This window comes from Cuculus canorus, chromosome 8, assembly GCF_017976375.1.
Source record: "Cuculus canorus isolate bCucCan1 chromosome 8, bCucCan1.pri, whole genome shotgun sequence".
Classification (NCBI taxonomy): domain Eukaryota; kingdom Metazoa; phylum Chordata; class Aves; order Cuculiformes; family Cuculidae; genus Cuculus; species Cuculus canorus.
In genome coordinates this window covers 13,798,967-13,821,953 of record NC_071408.1, presented here as the reverse complement: position 1 = coordinate 13,821,953, position 22,987 = coordinate 13,798,967, and the positions used below count along the sequence as shown (strand labels likewise).

Here is a 22,987-nt window from a genome sequence, read left to right as displayed (position 1 = left end):
GTCTCTTTTCAATGAGAGATTATAGATGCGCTTTTTCCAAGGAAAACATTTCTTCTGGATTATGCACTTATGATTACAAGGAGTATGAAATTAGAAGTGCAGTTTTTGACTTAGATTTTTTTGATACTTGGCAAAAATCCAGTACTTGCTGTAAAATAGGAGAAGACGTCCTCCATTAGTTTGTAGAAGGTTAAATATTTCAGTCTTATTCTAGTGAGAGAAAAAAGTTGTAGCGCAGTTCTGCTATGCAAGTCCCACGTCATGTCTGGTTTTTGTTGCATGAGTTTCTTAAAGCCTATGAGAAACAGTTTCAGATCTCAGCTTTTTTTTCTCCTTTTTTCCCCTTATCTTTCTCTGCCTTCACGTGGTCTATAGTAAATGGAATACTCCAAGATTGTCTATCCACGTTGGAGAATATAGTTGTGTGATTTTTTTATTTCATGATTGAACACACCAAAATAACAAGTGTAAAATGCTTCATTAACCTCTTTGTGCGTGCTGTACTCTCTGGTGGTTATTCCTATACAAACAGTTAACCTGTTTTGCTCTTTAGAGGCAATGACGGCTTATAATAGCCATGAAGAGGGAAGGTTAGTTTATCGTTTTGGAGGTGAACCTGTTGGCTCTTTTGTCCAGCCACGTTTGAGACCTTTGATGCCAGCTATTGCTCATGCACTGTTTATGGATATTACACATGATAATGAATGTCCAATTAAGGTGAGCACCTAAAATAGAAGTAAAGTTTTCTGAATTGATGTTTCTGAACTATGGAAAGTCTTGGTGCAATCTAGATGTTTTTCCTCAACAGTATTTCGGAAACATGTGTTTCAGATCTTCAAGTTTTCATGCAGAGAATAAAATTGTATAACAACTCCCTCTGACATTCGAGATTTTGTGTTTCAAGGGGGAAAGTATATAAAGCTACTTAATGAGCTGTTTTGAGTCATTCATTTCAGCTACTATAAGTAGTTCTGTCTTTGCTTCTTAACCTGCTCTCCCAAGTTCCTGTTTTACAGAAGAAAATGAGAGATTGGTGGGAATTGGAGTGCTTATTTTTGAGGCCTTCTCTTAAGTTGCTTTTGTTAGTGTATTTGTAGTCTTTTTTTTCAATAATTCTTTGTTTGAGAAAATTATGATTGTGTGATTAGCAATTCCTCTGTTAACTGAATATATAGTCTGTGTGCTGAGTTTGGAGGGATGAATTATGTCTTTGTTTCACTATTTATTACCTGTTTATGTAGCACCGATCTGCGTACGATGCTCTTCCTAGCGCAATGATCGTTTCCATGGCATGCTGTGCTACAGGAAGCACCAAAGGCTACGATGAACTAGTACCACACCAGGTACATGTCTACAGTTTAATTCTCACATCACTTTTAAAAGTGTGAACTTTATTCTTGTCCTAGGGCAAGTATTTTAAATTTTGGGGTTTTTTTAAATTCCAAGAAGTTTACTAGTTGGCATTATTTGAGTTGTTTATGTAGCTGAGACTTTCACCTGTTTGTTTTTTCAGGGTAGTTGATGTTTGCTTAAATTTTAATTTCTTTACAGATCTCTGTAGTATCTGAGGAGAGATTTTATTCAAAATGGAATCCAGGAGCCCATCTGAGTTCTGGCGAAGTTAATTTTGAAACAGGAATTCTAGCAGGAAGGCTGGCCATAAACAGATTGCATCAGGAGCTGGGTGCTAAAGGCTTTAATCAGGCAAGAAGTGAGGCTAACATTCTGATTTCTCCAAATTTGTTCTCTGTGAGCACAGTTGAGATGATATTTCTTTTCTAGGTGTATGTAGATCAAGTCGATGAAGATATAGTGGCAGTGACCAGACATTGTCCTAACACACACCAGTCTGTTGTGGCTGTGAGTCGAACTGCTTTCAGAGATCCTAAAAATTCCTTCTACAGTAAAGAAGTGCCTGAAATGTGTATCCCAGGTAATCAGATTTCTTTTCAAGAAACTCAAGTTATTCTAATTCCATACATTTTAACTTCAGACACGAAATTCATATGAGAATATTCAGTATGTAACATTCCTTTTGTATGTACTAACATGCATGCACCAAAAGTGGTTAAACAATAACGTATTTACCTTATTTAGAGTTTTAAGAGGCATTAATGTTGAGTATACCTCCTGCTCTAAGCTCCCTGTGAGGGTCTGGTTTTGTTTACTGTCTTGTTTGTGAACTGGTAAGAAACAGTTAACAGCAGGATGGTTAATTGGACAGGCTTAGGGAGATTACTATTTCAGGTTTTTTATTCGGGCTAAAAAGGCTGAAATCTTCTTGTATTTATCAACATCTTTGCTATCCAGCTTTCTTCTGTATGACTTTTTGTGGTTTTCAAATACATCTAATGAGAAACCACTTTCTACTGCCTAAATTAGTATATGAAAAATATATGGGTAATATGTACATAATATTAATATACAGAGTATTTACCGTACTTAATAGTAATAAAGTGTAAGGATGTCTATGCATTGCCTGGATGTATTTCTGAAGAGAAGCTTTCCAAACTGGCATTTTAAGTATATTCGGTTCTTTGACTGCACGTGTGCCTGGTTTAGTTGGTCATGTACTATATAAAAATATTTGCAAGTGGCTTCAAGACTTTTATACCTTAGTTTTTAGACTACTGAAAGGATAGAGAAAATCATAATATTTTAATATTATGAATAAGCTAAACCATCTACAACTGCAGTTCGGAAACCAATCTAGTACTGTCTCCTAAATGATAATAAGGAAACTAAAAGAGCTGGTGATCATTAAAAGACGAATTTTAGCTTGCTAGTTGTTGACTGATTTTGTGGTTAACTTAATATAACAGAGTGGCAATTTTAAATACAGTACAGCCAATGAATGTGTAATGAATGTTTATAGGCTATTTAAAACACTTCTCCATATGTTTTGCCACATTTTGTTGTTCTTTACGTGTACAACGGAGACCTATATTTTGAATATTTAGGTTTTTAGTTGTAGATTTTGATTCATGTTTTCAAAACAGACACTTTTTTCATTTGAAGTATCTTAACAGCTACAATATGATTTAACTTTTTTCAGGAAAAATAGAAGAAGTCGTGCTTGAGGCTAGGACTATTGAGAGAAGTGCTAGTCCTTATAAAAAAGATAAACATTTTATAAATGGATTGCCTAATTTCACAATGGAACTCAGAGAGCATATCCAGGTAATTAGCCTCCTTCACCCATGTTCTATTGTAATGTTGCGTAATTTGTGATACTTTATGCTAGGAGAAAATCATTGAATTTCAGTTGTAAATGTGTTTTCTTTTCTAAGATTAAAGACAGTAAAATTATAAAGCAAGCTGGAACTGCCATAAAAGGGCCAAATGAATTTGTTCAAGAAATAGAATTTGAAAAATTAACACCAGGAAGTGTAATAGTATTCAGGTAAGTTATTATCATAGAATCCTAGAATAGTTTGCGTTGGAAGGGAACTTAAAGATTGTCTAGTTCCAATCCCCCTGCCATAGGCAGGGACATCCCACTAGATCAGGCTGCCCAAGGTCCATCCAGCCTGGCCTTGAACACCTTCAGGGATGAGGCAGCCACAACTTCCCTGGGCAACCTGTGCCAGTGTCTCACCACTCATGGTGAAGAAATTCTTCCTAATCTGCCCCTGTCCAGTTTATTCCTATTGCCCCTCACCCTATCCCCACAAGCATTTACAAATAGCCCCTCCCCAGCTTTCCTGTAGCCCCTTCAGGTACTGGAAGGTCACTGTAAGGTCTCCTCTGAGCCTTCTCTTCTCCAGGCTGAACAAGCCTAACTCTCTCAGCCTGTCCTCGTATGGGAGGTGTTCCAGCCCTGTGATCATCTTTGTAGCCCTCCTCTGGACCCATTCTAACTGCTCCATATAGTTCTTACATTGAGGATTCCAGAACTGGACGCAGTATTCCAGATCTGGACGCAGTATTCCAGATGAGGTCTCACAAGAGAGGAATAGAGGGACAGAATCACTTCAGTCAACCTGCTAGCCGCGCTTCTTTTGATGCAGCCCAGAATACGGTTGACCTTCTCGGCTGTGAGCGCAATTATAATTGCCAAATGTCTGTGTCAATTAGAATGATAGGATTCTTTTTGAGACTTGGGAATAGTTATTGTAAGTGCTACATTTTTACAAGTTATGCGTTCATATTTACAGAGTTAGTCTTGACCCAAAGGCACAAGAGGCTGTTGGTGTACTCCGCAGTCATTTGGTCCAGTTCAGCCCTCATTTTAAATCTGGAAGTCTTCCTGATGATCATTCAGCACCTATATTAAAAACGTTATTTTCTTCGTGAGTATTCTTTAAGCTTTTTGAAGTAGAACGAAGAGCGTAACAAAGGGAGCAAACAACAGTCTGTAAACTTAAAGTGAGGGGTTTTATGTTACTATGAGTGGATTTGGATTGTTGGAGTGCAATAAAATCTCTGAGATACTGTTTTTATGTGTATAATACTAAAACTTTCTGCTCTCTTTTGTTCCAGTTCTGTGTAACTGCTCCTTAAAGTGGATTTACTAACACGGAGTGCTTGTTAGTGTTTTGGGTTTGTTCTTAATACTGTGTTTCTAAATAAATACCAAAATATCTGAGCAGAACATCTGCAAAAACAGGCTCTTAATTTCCAAGCTTAAGTGGAGAAACACTTATATGTATTTGATTATTTTAATGTAAATCTGAAACTAGAATTGCTTGTGAAATCCTTTCTGTTTCCTCACTGATGTTGCTTTTGGGTTTGGAAATACTTTTTCTCCACTGTTTTTACAGTATTGCGTCTAAACTAACTTTGGCTGACCTAAATCAAGTACTGTATAGGTGTGAGGCAGAAGAACAAGAAGATGGTGGAGGTTGTTACAATATACCAAACTGGTCACCACTGAAGTATGCAGGCCTCCAAGGTAATACTTTCAGCATTCTTTTTTCTGTCGAGGAAAAAAAGTTAGAATTAGAGCTACTTGGTCACACCTTAAGGCTGGTTTATCACTAGTGTCATTGTCTGGATAAAGGGCAGTCAGCTTTTTCTGCTTGGCCACGCTACTAATCAGTGTTCTACCCAGAAAATCAGATACTAAAGCAAGAACCCTCTCTCTCAATGCCTTGGGCTGCAAAATTAAGATTCATTGCGTGTTTTAACACCAATGGCCTTGCTTTGAAAATAAAAAGAAAATATATATAGGTCTAGTGAAAAGTTGCATTAATTAAACACCAGGCGTTACTAGATTACTGAGGGGTGTCAGTTGTCTATCAAATGTATGAATTTCATTGTCCTGGTTACTCCACAGTGATTTTCATAGCTGTATAGGATGTATGCTGAGGAAACTATAATTGAGTGGTATCCTAACTCGTTCTGCAGAACAAGAGAAGTAATGCAGTTAAATCCAGTTAAATTGTCTGTTGCTGTATACCTTTTCCTCCCGAATTACAATTGCTATTTATAGTAATGATGTGTCTTTTAATGCAGAGTTGGGTTTGTATCTTCAGGGTTAATGTCAGTGATGGCGGACATTAGACCAAAGAATGATTTGGGTCATCCGTTTTGTGATAATTTAAGATCTGGAGACTGGATGATTGATTATGTCAGTAATCGTCTGATTTCACGTGCAGGAGCCTGTGCAGAAGTGAGTAAAAGTACTCTGTGACTTTGAGGTTTTAATTTACTAGTTTATTTCCTTTTCAATTACTAGTATATTTTTAAATTCAGTCTATCTATAACATATTCCATGTCTATGCAATTTCTTCTAGGAGATTAAACTGCTAATATGCCTTTCTTTCCTTTCCTCAATCCTATTTAAGAATAGACTGCAAAAGGGAAGTGACAAATACGTAGGGCACGGAGGAGTTGTTAGCTCTTACATAAACACCTGCAGGAGTCCTTCCCTGTTTCTTGGTTTTCCTCAAATGAAAATGAAGGTGGCCACTTTTTTTAAGTACTTTCAAAGACAGCCTAACTACTACTGGAGCATACATGATTACGATACAGTTATATTAAAATTGCAGAGTCAAACACTGAGAAGACAGGAATTACTGAGATCCATGTTACCTGTACAGGTGCATTACAATACAATCCTTTTCTTTCTCTGTCATATTTTATTTTTGTGCATGGCAATTCGTTATTCATTCCACAATATGAAGACCTGATTGGGTAACTTGAATAATAATAATAAAGGCATTAGCATTCTTATGTCACTTTGTTCTTGAAGTCATGTGCAGTGATACAATGAGAAGTTAGTCTGATACTTGTTAGACTTTCTGCTCTTCAAAGACCTGCTTATTTTTTCTGTATAGTTCTTGAGTTCTCCATTTGTAGCATCTCATTCTGTTTGGCAGAAAATATTGAGTACCCATAGCTTTACTGAAGTCACATAAAACTAAACTTTACATAATTTCAGTGTTTACATAAGCAGCTTTCCCTTCATAATTTCTGGATTAAAAAGATAGTGTCATATTGGAATATATTGGCACGTACTTTCTTCACCTGCACAGTCTTCATCTGCAAGGTTTAAATCTTTAGTGGCTTTCTAGTAGGTTGTTGTGATGTTCTTTAGCAGTCCTAGAATGAAACAAGAGAGGCTTCCCAGGTGTCAAATTCTTGGCAGTGACACAAGAATGGTGAAGTTCCAGAATCCCAAGTCCTTGGCCCAGGTCTGCAGTCCTTTTCACTAGTGGCTGTAGATATTTAGCCTTCTGATAATTTTTCTATCCCGGTTCTGAAACTTCATCTGTTCAGTCCTAGTTTTCAAAGCAATGAGAAACCTCCCCACACTTGGGTTGGAGTGAAGCCTTTCAAGTTGCAACTTTCCTTTGCTACTCGCTTTTAATAATTGCTTTCTGATGATTTTTTTTTTTTCTACAAGACTAGCAAAATATAATCTCTTTCTGTAGTTGACGCTGTTGCCCATTTATATAATAGTACAGGTATTTCCCTACTGCTTTTCTTAGACTACATCTCTCAGCTGAAGTTTTGGAGCAGGAGGCTACAGCAATTCTACCACAAATATCTTGCATGGACAACTTCTTAGATATGAATGGTTGCATGCTAGTGTTGTTATTAATAACTGAAGATAACCTTATCTTTGTGGTGGTCAGGCATATCTTGGGCATAACTGATGTACAAAACCTGTAACAAATCCTTTACCTAGATGGATCCTGAAAGCATGGCTTTTTGAACCCTAGTGTTATCAAGTTCTAATTATGTTATATTTTAATAGGTTGGTAAATGGTTGAAGGCCATGTTTGTCTACCTAAAGAGAATTCCACGTTACCTTATCCCATGTTACTTTGATGCCATATTAGTGGGCGCATACACAACACTTCTGGATGTAGGATGGCGTCAGATGTCTAGGTATGCTTGATGTATCTATCAGAGCTATAGATATATCTGTATATATTTGCATCTCTTAAGTTTTATATGCTGGAGAATTTAATTTGAATGTTTTCATACATGTCCAATGTAAAAGGGTAAAATTGGGAGTGAATATCAAATTATTCTTCTAACAGTGGCGGTTTAGAAGGTTGAGAGGTCAGACATTTATCAAGGGTTTTGATAACTTACTGTTAATAAAACTTATTTATAACTGCTGTTGGCATTGTGCAGGAGGAGGAGGAAACCTTAAGCCAGCATTTCTTCGCCAGGCTTCGGAAGCAATTTTTTTGCTGTAATTTTAGTACAACTGTAATGATTCCTTAAAGTTAAGGGGAAAAAGAAAACACTGGATTGTAATTCGTGTTGATGCTTTGTTCAACATTCCTTCTCTAACACAGTTAAATATCCTTCATTATCCAAGCATTTGCTTAGTTAATAACTGCTTAATGTTCAGTGTCTGCTTCTCCATTGTTTCTTGGGAAGTAATATATTTTATGAAAAAATGCTTGGGGATGAACTAGCCAGGAATGCAGTTTGCATTATTTTAGGCAATGTGTTAACTGATTTATTCATGTGCAATTTTATATATATACATAAAACTGTGATGATCTTTAAAAATACTGCCTAGGTTTGACAGAAACTGTTTATAGTACAATATTTTTTATCATATTTTTGAAGTCTTGGGTCTGTATGTAGGCATCAAGTAAGCCAAACCAATTTCTTTTTTTTTTTTAACCCTTTTTCCTAGAAGTATTTGACGTAAAGTCTAATTCATTAATACCAATAGGAGTCTTTAAGGCTAACACTGGGCACCCATTTTGCGGAATAAAGTTATTTACAAGTTAAAGTTTATGTGCAAAATTAGTTAATACAAATACTAATATTAACTTATTATTGGTTATTATTATTATTATTATTAAAATTATTATTATGCATATTTATAATAGTCTTCCATAAATTGAAGTGTAAATTTTATAGGCTGATATTGCTGAATGTAAAATTATTTTAATTTAGTTCTTTTGAATTATAGCTTTGTGCAGAATGGATCAACGTTTGTTAAGCACCTTTCCTTGGGTTCAGTCCAGATGTGTGGGATAGGAAAATATTCTTGTCTGCCAGATCTGTCTCCTTCCTTACATGATGTTCCCTATAGGCTGAATGAGATTACAAATGAGAAAGAGCAATGTTGTGCTTCCTTGGCAGCTGGTAAGTGAGGATAATATTTTTTTAAAAGCCTTCCAAAATAGTTAAGCTGCTTTTAGTAACGACATTAAAATTGTCTCCATTGTGCTTGGGATCTATAACTGCATATAAAATTTAGGCAGCAGTTTCCATTGCTTTTGCTCTGTGTTTTAACTTGTGTTCAGGATAAAGGTTTACCTGTATTAATAACATGGGAGTTTTATCTAGCGGTAGTTCTTGGGGACAACCATTTTGTTAGTGCTCGTGGGGGCTGGGAGCTTATAAACAATTTATTTAGAGACGTTTTTGGCTGTATCCGCTTTATCACATATGAAGATCCACGAGTATGCTACCTTTCTTTCCTAAACACCTGCTTGAGATAAATTCATGTTTTAAAAAATAAGCGAAAACCTATTATGTTCAAGTATATTTAACAACAGACTTGTAATAGAGTCCAAGGGTGAATATTATTGATTACAAGTACTCAGGAAAAGAAAGCACCATTAGCAGACCGGAACGCCTGTTCTGAAGCCACCTCCAAAAGGAAAGAGCATAAAAGCAGTCAACAAATAGTGTTAATACCTCAAAATGGCAGTCTTTGAATTGGGCACTGTCCTGTGGTAGAAATAGTCTTTTGTTTAGTGGCTTAGAATGAATTTACTTTTCTTCTGAGTTGCCCCATTCCTTTTCTGAAACCATAGAAACTTTTAACATCTACAGATTCTATGGCCTCTATCTCACTGGGGTGTTTATTTTCTTCTTCTTTTTGCTTTCTGTATTTCTCTCATGGAATTTCATTGCTTTTAGTTTCTCGGTAACATTCCATTTGCCTGCTTTAGTGTAACCTAGAAGCACAGAGGCACATTATTCCCCTAAACTGGTCATAAAGATTAATTATACGGAAGGGTTTGGTTTTAAATATTCACTGGTAGTTGTGTCTGAGATTTTTAACTCATACATGGACTGTTATTCTCAAGTGCTGTTGCCATATGCTATAAAATTGCAGTGGTGTGGAGGTCATATTTGAGTATTGGCAAATACATTGGAAAAGTAAGTGGTAAACAATAAAATATTGTTCTGTCAGGTGTTCACAAGAGCCTGCTGGTTTGAAACTTTACCATGTGGAATTTATTGATTGGAAAAGTTAATAAATGGAATAAAAGACAAGGATCGACCTTACTATTGTAGTTATGATTTATCAGTAAGAATTGTTCTTACTGCAGACATTGTAACATGTAACTTTAAGATGTAGTTCTAGAAGATTCTGGAAAAGAGAAGCAGGATTCCCTTTATAGTGGCTAAGAACAGTTTTGGGCTGAAGAAATTCATAGCTCTCTAGTCTTATCCCCTATATGCTACTAAGGTGGCGCAGCTCTCATACATAAGCTCTTGCCAACAAAGCAAGAGTCAAAGCAATCTTGTCATAGATCTGGCTTTTTTTTGTTAGCTTTCTTTCTTCTTCTAATTAAAGTTCAAGTTATAAAGTGATTTAATGACAACTTAGATTTGACTGCATTATTGATATGAGGAATTCTGTTGCATGATTGTGAAATTCTAGGAGATAATTGTTGTTTCATCAAGAACTTGGTCTTGAAGATTGTTTGAATATCTTAATCTAGGAAAAAACTTACTGCCAGAAGTAAAAATATATTCACATTTATTTTATACATACATGTGTGCTTGGAGATTTCTGCTACATCAGTAAATGAGATGAATGATGACATTTCTTTTAAGGTTTACCTCACTTTTCTTCTGGAATTTTTCGCTCTTGGGGAAGGGATACATTTATTGCGCTGAGAGGCCTAATGTTGGTTACTGGTCGCTATGAAGAAGCAAGGTAGGACTGACTTATTCTTAGTTCTTACTGCTTTTCTAGGTAGCTAGGAAGAAGGAATGCTCTCAAACCTGAGGTGACACACAAGCTGTTAGAAACAGTTGATGTGCAGTAAAAAATTTTAATAACTGTAGATGGATTTGAGTTCTCTGTAAACAGAATCAAAAATGCTACTTGAATGACCCTGTTCTGCTTTCTTAGTACTGATACAAAGCTGATGTTCTGTATAAATAAGGTAGTTGTAACCCCTGTAAAACTACTGCTTTTCCTTAAACAGAGTGATTTTCACTTGTACTTGCATTGTTGTTGCTGAGCAATAATGTCAGAATTACTTATTAAAAACTTGAAGTAGCAAGAGAACGCTATTTTAATTAGAAGGGTGTGATTTGTATGCCTACTGTGCTTTTTTTTGTAACTGCTAGTATTTGTCTATTAATCTTAAGAAATCAGCTAATTGTGTATTGTCACAATCTGATATCTGTTTGTAAATGTTGAACCAGACAAATGAGCCAGATAAGCCAGATCTATATTTCCATTAACCTTTTGATTTGGGTGGAGCTCACCACATGATGCAAATATTTATATTAGTTGTTTTAAATTAGTCTGTGTTTATGCTATTGTATATTTTGCCGGCTATTACTTTTCTCATGCAGTAAGATTTGCAGTCTACTAGTATGTTTATATTCCCTTTTTAAAGCTTGTTGGAATCCATGTTTTCCCCAAGGTATGCGCAACGGTTCTCAAATGAAACTTCTCATAACCTCAGTTGCTGTCACCTCTCTGTATTTTAATAGGAAATTCCCATCTTCTCCTGCCCTCCGTCCCCATTCCACCCCACCCATCAGAATGGATACCAGGGTAATCGTAAACAATGTCAATAAAAACCTTCCCTGTGACTTCGGTGGGATTTGGGTTTAGGCTTTATATCACTACCTATGAAAAAAACAAACTAGCTTTTACATATTAGCAGATGTATGTTTTGCACAAATTGATTTAAATGTATTCACATTGGGGAACTGGTAGGGAATAGATTACTTTCTATTGTAAAAAGTTCATGCTAAATGAAGTAATTTGTAGCTTTCAACAGCAAACTTTTGGCATGTGTCTTTTAAGATCCTGTTTGTCTCCTTGATTTGCTTTGCTATTAAGGTATACTTGTATGCTTAGTATTTAACACTTGGTCCAGTAATGGCTTTGAAAGTAACTTAGTCAAGACTGTGTTTTTCTTTTCTTCTAGAAATATCATTTTAGCATTTGGTGGGACTTTAAGACATGGTCTCATTCCCAATCTGCTTGGCCAGGGGACACATGCCAGATACAACTGTCGTGATGCCGTATGGTGGTGGCTTCAATGCATCCAAGACTACTGTAAAATTGTTCCAAATGGATTGGACATTCTCAGGTGTCCTGTTTCTAGGATGTACCCAAGAGATGACTCTTCTCCTCAACCTGCAGGCACTGTGGTAATGATTACTTCCAATTTAAATATTTAACACAACTGTAAATTTTAATGAATTATTTTAATGAAATAGTTTAAGATATAAATTTTCTAGCTACAACAACCTGTCACTGTTGTTTATGGTAAAATTTTTTATAGGACAAGAACTCTGTGTTTTAGGCACTTCTCTCTATATCTGCTTCATAGGATTAGACAGGTGAAGGGAGCTGAGAATGGAAGAAATTATCTATCAGCTTAATTTTTTTTCTTCGTTTTTAATCTTCGAAAAATGTTTATATTAAAAATTGTGTTCAATGTATTGCCATTGCAAAGGTGCTATTGAAAATGGTAGATGCTTTCCTTTTGAAGTGTCATAAAGTAGAGGCTAAGAATTATTGCTAGTTGCACGGTAGAGCCTTTCTGCTTTTTTTTCATTTTGCCTTTCACGTATTGTCTGAACATGCAATCAATCTAGGATCAGCCACTTTATGAAGTAATACAGGAAGCAATGCAAAGACACATGGAAGGCATAAATTTCCGAGAAAGGAATGCTGGTCCACAGATAGATCAAAACATGAGAGATGAAGGTAACATTTATAGAACAGCTTACTATGCAATTCAAAAGATTACAGTTGTGTTTTATTGCTTTTCCTTTAGCTATTGACTATATTTTTGAAAAACTAATTGTTTAATGCAACTAAAACTATATTACTTTAAATACATTTAATGTTTTAAAAAGTACCTAATGTTTATTATTAGCAACTCTTTATGTTGTAGTGCAAGTTATCTTTAAATAAAAATTCACTTAAAGTACTGTTGCTTTCAGAAACCCACATCACATGTCTTGTTTGGAGGTTTATTTATTTGGAGCTTTGGGCTGGGGAGAGTGGTGGGTTTTTTGTTGTTTAAAATAACCTTCATGCATGATATTCTTGCTTGGCAGGTTTTAATATAACCGCAGGTGTTGACATTGAAACTGGCTTTGTCTTTGGAGGGAACCGCTTCAATTGTGGCACTTGGATGGATAAAATGGGAGAGAGCGACAGAGCTCGCAACAGAGGAATTCCAGCTACCCCAAGGTACAAAATGCAGGGGTATTTGCGGGGGGAGGGCAGGAATGAGGAGGTTAAATTATTTAATTTTTAGAGTGAAATTCTTCTGCAGAATTACTGTGCCTTTCATTAACACATCTGAGGTGATCTCAAATGTTCTACGTGTTTTTGCCTACTAAAATGTTAATTTTTTAATTTGAGCTCATTTGAAGAATAAGGTGTGTTCTTAGGCGGTAAAGCCCTCGGCTTCTGGCATGGTCTTAGCTCCCTGCAAAGAGTTAACTTTTGAATTCAAGTGGTAAAATGTGATTTGGGAAAACCTGCATACTTGCAGTACTAGCAGTAATTTGTTATTTTGACTTATGGTAGGAGATCTCTATTGATGATTGTTGTGTTGTTTCAATGCGACTTATTTAGAAGTCACAAATATCTACAACGTCTAGATTCTTAAAGTTGAGATTAAACATTTTATAGATGAGCTCTTCTCTATGTGCCTACAAACTGCTGCAGGGGTCCTTTCTTGAGTTTAGTACAGCATCAGTTTCAAATAGATCACTGTCTGTGGGTGGGAACTAAAGGACATTTTTCTTTCTTGACACATCAGGCATTTTAATTGGGAATCAGGAGAGGCAGAAATACCTGCCCTAAAGAGGCTATGTTGGTGATGCTGGAGAAAAAAAAATACATCAAGCAGGCAGTAAAACTCAATATGATATAATACGAAATTTATGCGTATGGTCATTATCTGAATGCCACCTGAAAAAAGAAGGAAGTCCAAGTAGCGCATTTAGTGCTGATTTTATGGCTTCACTTTTGGATTGAGTAATCTATTGTGGCAGAAATATTACCTAAGTTACCAAAGTGCATGCGCAGATAGAGAACCACCTTATTGAACACAGTTTTAACGTCAGAGGACCAAGCTGTTTGAGGCTGGTCCTTTTTTCATGTTCCTGGTGGCTGATAGAAAATTATCTTAAGTCTGTGCCAAGTAGCTGGGTATGATGATACCTCTTTAAATTAGTATAATGTACAGAAAAAACTCTAGCTGTTGTCCAGTTGACAGTCAAGCTAGTTCTGACTGTTACGTGGTAGAAAAACCCACCAATTTTCCACCCTTTCCTCCATTGTTTCTTCACCAGGTGGAATCCCACTGATCTAAATGAAAGTAAATTGACATTGTCTGCCTCTGCCAATGTTCTCTTGCTCTTGGCCCTCTTCATGAAATTCAAAAGTACTCTGTAAAACTGAATGCACCTAAGAGTGGCAGATAAGTTTCAGTGTAGATCAAGATATACACGTAGGGGAAAAGTAACTTAAGCCATGCCCACACAATACTGTCAGAACTGAGCTACAACACAGGACGGAAATCAGTCATTGCTGGCTTTCAGAAATCATATCCTACTGTACAGCAGCAGCCACCAAAGCTAATGAAAAATAATAATGATAGGTGTCATCAGTAAAAGTTTTTTAGAACAAGACAGAGAGCATTATCCTGCCTCTTTGTGAAACCTTGCACCTGCAAGATGCACTTGTAGCTTTAGTGTTGTGTGTAGTGCTGGTCTCAAGAAGGGCATACTGAAGGACGATACAGAAAAGGGAAGTTAAAACTCAAGAGAATGGAGTAGCTGCCTTGCAAGGAGGGACTGGAGTGTCTAAGTAGACTCTTTGTTTCCAAGAGGATATGGGTGTGAGTGGTATGACTGAACCTTAGAAAATCATGACAGTAGTGATAATGATGAAGCTGTTATGAGCAAAACACTACAATACTACTTTGGGGTGCTTATATAGGAGAGATGGGAGTAGTAGTAGAGACGGATTTTTTTTCGGTCACTTATTGAACTTTAACCACCTTAAAGTAACTCTTGAGCTTTTATTATTATTATTACAGAGATGGCTCTGCTGTGGAAATTGTTGGCCTATGCAAGTCAGCCGTTCGCTGGTTGCGGGATTTATCTCGGAAAGATGTGTTTCCATTCCGTGGAGTCACTGTACAAAAACATGGTAAATATAGGCATCTCTCGTAACTGCATTACTGGAGTATAAGCATAAAATGATGAAATTGTGGCCATATAACATCAGGAATGACATTAAACTACTCAAAAAGATTTATGGTTAAAAGAGGGAAGCTTGCGAAAGTATCTTGTATTAATAAAATCTTTTGTTACTACAAAAAATTATTAAGAGTTGTTGTCAATATTTCAGATATTTTATTCTATGTATTAAGGTGTGGATTACAAAGGAGTTTTGGAGCATAAATGCCATTTCTCAAAATAGATATAAATGATATTATTATTATGATATGCATCATTCATTACAAGAATGCTGAGTAAAATGATACAAGACACTTCTTTTCTCTTCCCCTCCCCCACAGTATTCACAACACTGAAAACCGCTTCTTCTGGATATTCCCATAAATATCTTTAGGTGCCCTTTATGTTTGAGGGTTACTGTTCTGGTAGCAAAGTTACATGACTTCGAGCTTACTCAGCCCAAGGGGACGTACATGATCTGTAAAGCCTTTTTACCCTTCAGTAAAGGATAATATTGGAAAACAATTAATTTAATGGTTCTTCTATTCTATTTTAAAAAACAGGAATGTAAATGTTTGAAGGTTGGGGTTTTTTCCCCTCTTGGTCCTAGCCAGTACAGATTATGAGGTGATGAACTTTCCTGTCACTTTGGTATTTCTTAAAATATACAGCTAGAGTAAGACAACGTAAAATTCATTACACAGGAAAATTATAATCCATAAATGTAGAAATAATATTTAGAGGACTTGTCTTATCTCTTTTGTATCAGAATCATAAGCAACTTCTTTAGATTCATTTTCGTGTGTGTATACTCCCTACCGTTGTTCATCCCATATAATTGGGTCTACATTTGTAGTTTAAGAAAAACAGTCGATACTCCTGTATTTGCCTAATGTAAATCTAACGTATAATTCTTTACTATTTTGGGTTCTTCCATAAAAGCATTGCTTATTTAAGATGTGAGTGTCAGTCAGGAAGATATCCTTAGCACAATTCTGCTGACTAAAACCTGATTTTTTCTAGTTTCACTTGAAGTTTCAGTGAGCTGTTCCTGTAGACTGTTCACAAAGGCTTCTAGTGGTGGGCTGAGGGGCAATGGGTGTAAACTGGAGAGGGGCAGATTTAGGCTAGACATGAGGAAGAATTTCTTCACTGTGAGAGTGGTGAGGCACTGGCACAGTTTTCCCAGGGAAGCTGTGGCTGCCCAATCCCTGGAGGTGTTCAAGGCCAGGTTGGATGGGGCCTTGGGCAACCTGGTCTGGTGGAATGTCCCTGCCCATGGCAGGGGGGTTGGAACTAGATGATCTTTAAGGTTCCCTCCAACCCAAACTGTTCTGTGATTCTATGAATTAGCTTAAACATAGGGAATCATCAGCTGGAGAGAGGTGCTCCTGTTTGCTAAGTATCAGGAATTCAGAAAGAGGAAGTTTTTAGAAGATACACTTACTCTAATGTTTTGATGCTTTCTTTGAAGTCTCCAGAAAAACAAGGATATGGACTCCCAAGTACTATAAAAGAGCTGGCATGTTACAATGCTGAAATACTAATTATATACTTTAAACTTACTCAGTTAAATATTTACTGTAGATCACACTACCTTTTACTGTTTGCCCCTAGCTAACCAAATTAGAAAATATAGTGTAAAAAAAGCTGTGCATGTGTTGGAATAGTTCTGCAGCATAACTCAACTTCTGAGTAATGTTTTGCAATGCTACTATGGCCGTTATTGCGTTATGAGTATCTTACGTAAAACTCCAATAAGGAAAACAGTAAAAATGGAAATAAGCATTCTTCTGGTGTTTCCACTGTGGCTGTTTTTAGAAAATTAAACCTGTATGTAACATCTTCCAGGAAAGGAGGAGACTATTACATACGATGAGTGGAACAGAAAAATTCAAGGACACTTTGAAAGGTTCTTCTTTGTCTCTGAAAACCCTAGTGATCGTAATGAGAAACATCCAGAACTTGTTCACAAGCGTGGAATTTATAAGGACAGTTATGGAGCTTCAAGTCCATGGTGTGATTACCAACTCAGGCCAAATTTTACAATAGCAATGGTTGTGGTAAGTGAGGGGCAGTGGGAAAAAGCATTTGCACTTAGTTTTCTGTATTATTGAACTAAGGTTCATTTACATGGCATTATATCGGGAACATCCATTGCTTAGAATAACTTTTTGAAAGCTTTTCTTTTCCATGCGATTAATACTGGTTCATCTTCGAGGATCTCTTAAAAATACACCAATGATAGGACTTAGCTAAATGAAGCTGCTGTCCAGTGTATAGCTAGGATAAATTCATAGTGTTCACTGTTTTCAGAGTGTCTTTTGAGGTTAGATCTGGGAGGCCGCTTTTCCCATAAAGTTAGTTAAAAAGCATGGGATGTTTGTCCCTTGGTTTTGTAAAGAGCTTCAGTAATAATATTTGCCAAGCGCATTTAAAATAAAACGAAAAGGAAAAATAAAGCCCTGGATAGCTTCTGTATTCTTGCTTACTGTGACCTGTAGGTTCCAGAAGTTGATTCAGTAATATAAAACTTGGGCTTTTTGTGGTCTTCTGCATTTGTATACACATCCTTATGTGTGTACATGTGCGGATTTACTCATTAAGTCTTAATTATTTTATTAGGCCCCAGAGTTGTTCACACCTGAGAGAGCTTGGAAGGCTCTGCAGATAGCAGAAGAAAAACTGCTTGGTCCATTAGGCATGAAAACACTAGACCCAGAGTAAGTATAGTAAACAGGAAGTGTTAAGTACAAAGCATGACAGTAGGAATTATTTGATATGCGGGTTAGTATTTCTTTTGTTAAAATTCTCATATATACCTGTGAAATAGCTGTAAGAAATACTTCCAGAACAACTATTTTGCTGTTCTAAATATCCATGCAATTGATTTTATTTATGTAGACAATCACCCGTGGTTTTGGATGCCGTACAATAAGCAAGGCAAATTTGGTATCATAAAGATGTCGAGTTTGCCTCTTGATAAATACTTGTGTATAATACAGTGCACAACACTGCATTAGGAGTACAAGTGTAAAGGGCAAATGAATTTAAGTCATTCCAAGACTTTTTCACTATTTTCCTACTGACTTAAACTATTTTTGGAATTACATTGTCATGTAAAATACAGAACCTGGTGGAGCCCTCCCTAGCTTAATCATCGTTAAATCTAAGTGCCGTGACAAATTTTTGGTTCCTTTCTGCTTTTCATTTATATGTGTCATTTTTGTTAAGGATTTGTTTGCATAATTTCTTTTTTCTTTCTTGCAGTGATATGGTTTACTGTGGAGTGTATGATAATGCTCTTGACAATGACAACTACAATGTAGCCAGAGGCTTTAATTATCACCAAGGACCTGTAAGAGCCACTTTTTTCAATTTTAGAAAAATGGCTGTTACCTATTCAAACTGACGACTGTAGTAATGATCTCTTTTCGTCCTTTGCTTAGGAATGGCTGTGGCCAATTGGATATTTTCTTCGTGCTAAATTATACTTCTCAAAGTTAATTGGTCCAGACATATATGCAAAAACTGTAGTTATGATTAAGAACGTTCTTTCTCGCCACTACGTTCACCTTGAAAGGTAACCGCAATTCGAAATATTTGTTCAAGTTAGTGATATCCACTATCCAATTGCATCTAAAAGTACAGATCTATAGTATAAGTAGATCAATTTTCTACATACAAAGTTCACTGTGATGTGTGCTGTTGCAGATCTCCAGTCAGGTTTCAAGTACAGCTGAGATCTAGTGCTTTTTATAGCAGAATTGCTAATACTTGCCCATGTGAGGACTGGGTGAAATAAGCCCTATGTAAAAATTAGGATCTAGTTTCATAGAAAAATTAATATCAGAAAAAATGGTGAGTTGTTTTCTAAAAAACTAAAATATTTCAAACCAACTTGTAAAACAAAATAGTTAAAGGACTAGTAGTGACAGACTGAAATTGTGGCTGTTAAACTGAAGCAAAATATTGTTAGGATTGTTTGTGTTATAAATGAGGAAATTGGTATGACAGTGTTTCAGGATCTTAATAACCTCAACATTCTAAGAAGACAGAGGAACTTGTGTATGGCCCTTGCATATTCCTTTGTGGTTTTGGCCAATTTTTACTAGAGCCACACTATTTTTCCCCTCTTTGTCATATTTTTAATTAAGTACAAACAAACAGAAGGATATTGCCCTTGATATCTCTTTAAATATAATCTGTTCTGCAGACTTCAAATGTGCATTTATTTGTACCCATAAGCATAACTCAGTAGGACTGGTTATGATAGAGTTTGACCATGCAAGGAAGAAAAGAGATTTGCTAAGCAACTTCTGGCCTCACGAAGTCTCATTTGGTAATATTACCAAATAACTTGCAGTTTGGTAGCATTCTTTGTTTTTTCTGTCTCTGCTACTGAAGTAGTATACTTTTTATCCTGTTTTGGTATTTCATTTGTGTACAGAATTATTAATGTAACAACAGGCCTAACTTAGGAGTATTTTATGCTATTAACTATGTTATTTGTATATAATTCCCAGCTGCAGGAAACAAAATGGAGTTAGATCTCAGTTATTAAACAATATACCATGCCTGCAGGACAAAAGACCTTTAGTCATGGTTTTCAGTTTCCTACTGAGATAGCCTTCTAACACGTTTTAAAATTAGATTATAAATTGAAATTAGAAGAACATTTAACAACAATACTCATTTGGTTTTTTTTTTACCAGATCATCCTGGAAAGGCCTTCCAGAACTGACCAATGAAAATGGACAGTATTGCCCTTTTAGCTGTGAAACTCAGGCCTGGTCAATTGGTGTTATCCTTGAAATCCTTTATGACTTGTAAAAGTTTACTTTGATTGGTTTGATGAAACTTCTGTGGTCTTATTATTGGGCATAAATGAATACTTGGCTTATACTGCAAGGGAAATGCACAATCACTTAGCTGTGTCCTGACTTTCGAAGATGCTGAATGCCAGCAGCTCCTGTGCCCTGTAACTGTCTGGGGCTTGGGTTGTGTTTTGAAAATCAGGCCATGACAATAAAATAAAACTGCAGTGCACACAATGCAGAAACTTTTAGTAAGGAGCAATTTTAAGAATATGCACAAACTTTATTTCAAGTAGCTTTTGGTTTTTTAGACTTTACACATCAAAATCTTAATGTAACAAAGTGAGGTGGCTCTTACCTGAGCTAAAAGTAAGCAGCAAAGCTCTTATGTTTTTTCTTTAATTTGTCTCTTAAAGAGTAAATGATGTTTTGCAAATGCATGCCTAAAGGGGAATAGACTACCTATGGCTTTGAGTTTGGTATGCTTTGTCCTGTAGCACCATACATTAGTGAAAGCATAATGTGTTGTCTCTCTGAACTGTATAATGGAGGTGATTTTTGTATGTGTTCTGTTGAACACTCCATGAAGCAACCACAGAAATAAAGTTTATGGATACTGTGATACACCAATCTTTGAAGTTATATATAAAATTTATAAAGATTTTAAACTACTTTGAGGGTCAACTCCAGCAATAATGAGATAGTCCTATGCTAATCCATTTCTTAATTTAAACACTGTGAGCCACGCAGCAAACCTGTTTCTTCATTTAAATCTGTTTTTCACCATGAGGAATTAATAAGAAACATGTGCACGTGCGTACAATGTACAGTCTGTATGTTAGGGGAGACCAGAGATGCAGAAGTCAATGTGCTTGACTGCTTAATGTATTGAAGAGGTATGGCCACCTCAGCCCTTTATTCTTAGGGAAATCCTAGCTCTGTTGAAGCAAGTTGAAACAGCAGGAGGAGATTCTAGCCTACTACAAGAGAGGAAAGGATGATGTTTCTAGGCCTTTTGAATTTACACCATTAAGAACAAGCATGCTACCTCTATATGTTGTTCTTTGGGAACAGCATCCAGTAAACATTATGTCAAACACATATGTTCTCTCATATTTGGAGATCTGTGTGCCCTTATTGAGTTCAGTTCAGTGTTCCCAAACCAAAGGGTGGTTGACAGAAGTGCGGTTGGCAATTCTCAACTCTCTCTATGTCATTTTTCTATCTTAGTGCAGTAACAGGCAGAGTGAGGCTGACAATGCTTCCCATGTCACAGGGAGGGGAAAGCGAGACTATATTGCATTTCTTAGACAACATATGCTGAAAAAAATATACACAGGATGTAATTATAATGCACTAATAATACATAGGTCAATTTTTTATTATATACATATTTTAAAGTTCTGTATCCTGTCTTAAGTGTGAGTGTGCCATCATGTTCAGGGAGATGTTACAGACAGATACATTTAAGGACAATTTAATAGACTGAAGATTGCTGAATTGCGATAAATATTTATTTGAAAGGCTAATAAATGCTTAGCTTACTAAGAGTTCAGTACTTAAAAGTTACAATTAAGGAACATCTGTATTGTACCTCAAATTCTGAGCTGCTGTAGTACATGAGTTGGGAAATTTTATTTTCTCAACATGATGCATGAGAGATGTCACTTGATAAAAAATGTTAATGAAATATGAGCCACAGATTATATTTTCAGTGTGCAAGGGGCAAATGAAGTATTTTTCATGATGTACTGAACTTTCCAAAATTATTGGTAATGGTATTGAGATTTATGTCCTACTGAATCACTAGCTTTTTACAGTTTTCTTAGATAATTATTTCTCATGTATTATTACAAGTTACTTTTGCAGCTACTATTGTTTGGAAAGCAGGAACAATGTAGCAGAACAAATTGTTCTTGCTTGATGGAAGCATTTTAAAATTGGGAATTAGCCTAAGAGCTAAAACTATGGAAGATTTCCACAAGGTTTCAAATTATGTACATTGGCAATAGCACTCTTTCAGTGTTGGGGGAAAAAAAAAAGTCAGACATTATTCATCAAAACCTTTCTACAATATTACAGATGACTTTCCACTGTTTTGCAAACTGCCCTGCTGATAGACTGCATATTTGTCACTGCTAGTTTTTTTATTTTCTATTTTAATAGTAAATTTCAAAGGTAAATCACACTGTGTACACAAAAATGCATGTGTGGAACTTCTAAACGATGCCCATTTATAATGTTGCTTCTGCACTGATTAGTTGAGCATAGTTTTAGGAACAGATAAATGTTTTAAATAGGAAAAAACTCCCATATATCATATTGGTTGACTTTGCTGTTAAGTAGCAACAAAAGATTTGAGGTTATAAGTGTTGGGGGGTGGTAGTAGTTTATTGGTTTGTTGGGGTTTTAGGTGTTTTTTTATTATCACAAAGCTACTCAACACTGTCAAGTCAGACATTTGAAAAATGAAGAGAGAAGAAAGCAATGTTGAATCTAACAGTTATATGAGCTGGTATTCATCTGGATAAACTCTATACCAAAAAGTCATTATCCCCTAAAAATACCTGACTTATTTTGACTGATCCTGAACTGTATTTTCACTCATTAGTATCACTTATATTATACACTCAAAAACTTATAGTAACTCAAATTGTAGTCAGTAAAACCAGTAAGAACTGTGAATCCATATGTCCCAGTTGGCATTTCCTAATCTATATGGTATTGAGACAACTTTTTTTTTCCTTCCAGTTGAAATAATTTTGTCTGTTCCCAGTGTTTGTACTGTTATTAGCTCTTGATTTATTCAAAGATTAACTTGAGAATTCAAGTGAAATAATGTATCATTCTCACACTGCATGTTGTCATGTAAAGTGGGAAGATGAGTTTTACATGTGTCTGTCTAGCACAGCAACAACTGAGTTTAGAAAATGTCATTATTCATGTAATTCTGAAATGCACAAAATAAAATTCTTTAATTCAGTTAATCTTTTCGAGTGGTTGTTTGGAAAGAAGCCAAATGATAGAGATGATGCTTATTCAGTCGTTGGCAGTTTTATATGCATGGGAGAGATCGTGAACCCCCTCGGGTCAAATATGAATAAACAAAAGTGCTAACAACAATAATAAACTCACTAAACAGATAAACTTGAGCTCTATATCCAGATTCTTATGTTTGTGTCCATGTCAGCTGTCCCAGCTGGATTTGAGAGCAGGGATTGGGCTAGAACTTCCCTGCCTATTTCTGCTGCTATAAATTATTGTATCTTTTTAAG

At 36.0% G+C, this 22,987-nt stretch overlaps 1 protein-coding gene across 2 annotated transcripts in view; it reads left to right on the top strand.

Moving 5' to 3' along the window:
* AGL (amylo-alpha-1, 6-glucosidase, 4-alpha-glucanotransferase) overlaps positions 1 to 22,779 on the top strand; it is a 37,062-nt gene extending 14,283 nt beyond the window's left edge. Inside the window, exons 14-34 of one of the 2 annotated variants that reach the window (XM_054072942.1) lie at positions 554 to 717; positions 1,242 to 1,343; positions 1,552 to 1,704; positions 1,783 to 1,933; positions 3,056 to 3,180; positions 3,291 to 3,403; positions 4,158 to 4,292; positions 4,764 to 4,894; positions 5,478 to 5,614; positions 7,205 to 7,338; positions 8,390 to 8,565; positions 10,276 to 10,378; positions 11,613 to 11,838; positions 12,289 to 12,400; positions 12,757 to 12,892; positions 14,754 to 14,866; positions 16,747 to 16,958; positions 17,521 to 17,618; positions 18,166 to 18,253; positions 18,345 to 18,478; positions 19,611 to 22,779. In XM_054072942.1, coding sequence (XP_053928917.1) covers positions 554 to 717; positions 1,242 to 1,343; positions 1,552 to 1,704; positions 1,783 to 1,933; positions 3,056 to 3,180; positions 3,291 to 3,403; positions 4,158 to 4,292; positions 4,764 to 4,894; positions 5,478 to 5,614; positions 7,205 to 7,338; positions 8,390 to 8,565; positions 10,276 to 10,378; positions 11,613 to 11,838; positions 12,289 to 12,400; positions 12,757 to 12,892; positions 14,754 to 14,866; positions 16,747 to 16,958; positions 17,521 to 17,618; positions 18,166 to 18,253; positions 18,345 to 18,478; positions 19,611 to 19,728 — 2,861 coding nt within the window. In that variant the 3' untranslated portion in view covers positions 19,729 to 22,779. The remainder of the gene's footprint in view (positions 1 to 553; positions 718 to 1,241; positions 1,344 to 1,551; positions 1,705 to 1,782; positions 1,934 to 3,055; positions 3,181 to 3,290; positions 3,404 to 4,157; positions 4,293 to 4,763; positions 4,895 to 5,477; positions 5,615 to 7,204; positions 7,339 to 8,389; positions 8,566 to 10,275; positions 10,379 to 11,612; positions 11,839 to 12,288; positions 12,401 to 12,756; positions 12,893 to 14,753; positions 14,867 to 16,746; positions 16,959 to 17,520; positions 17,619 to 18,165; positions 18,254 to 18,344; positions 18,479 to 19,610) is intronic. The other variant, XM_054072943.1, reaches the window with a different exon arrangement.
* The last annotated feature ends 208 nt before the right edge of the window (positions 22,780 to 22,987 follow it).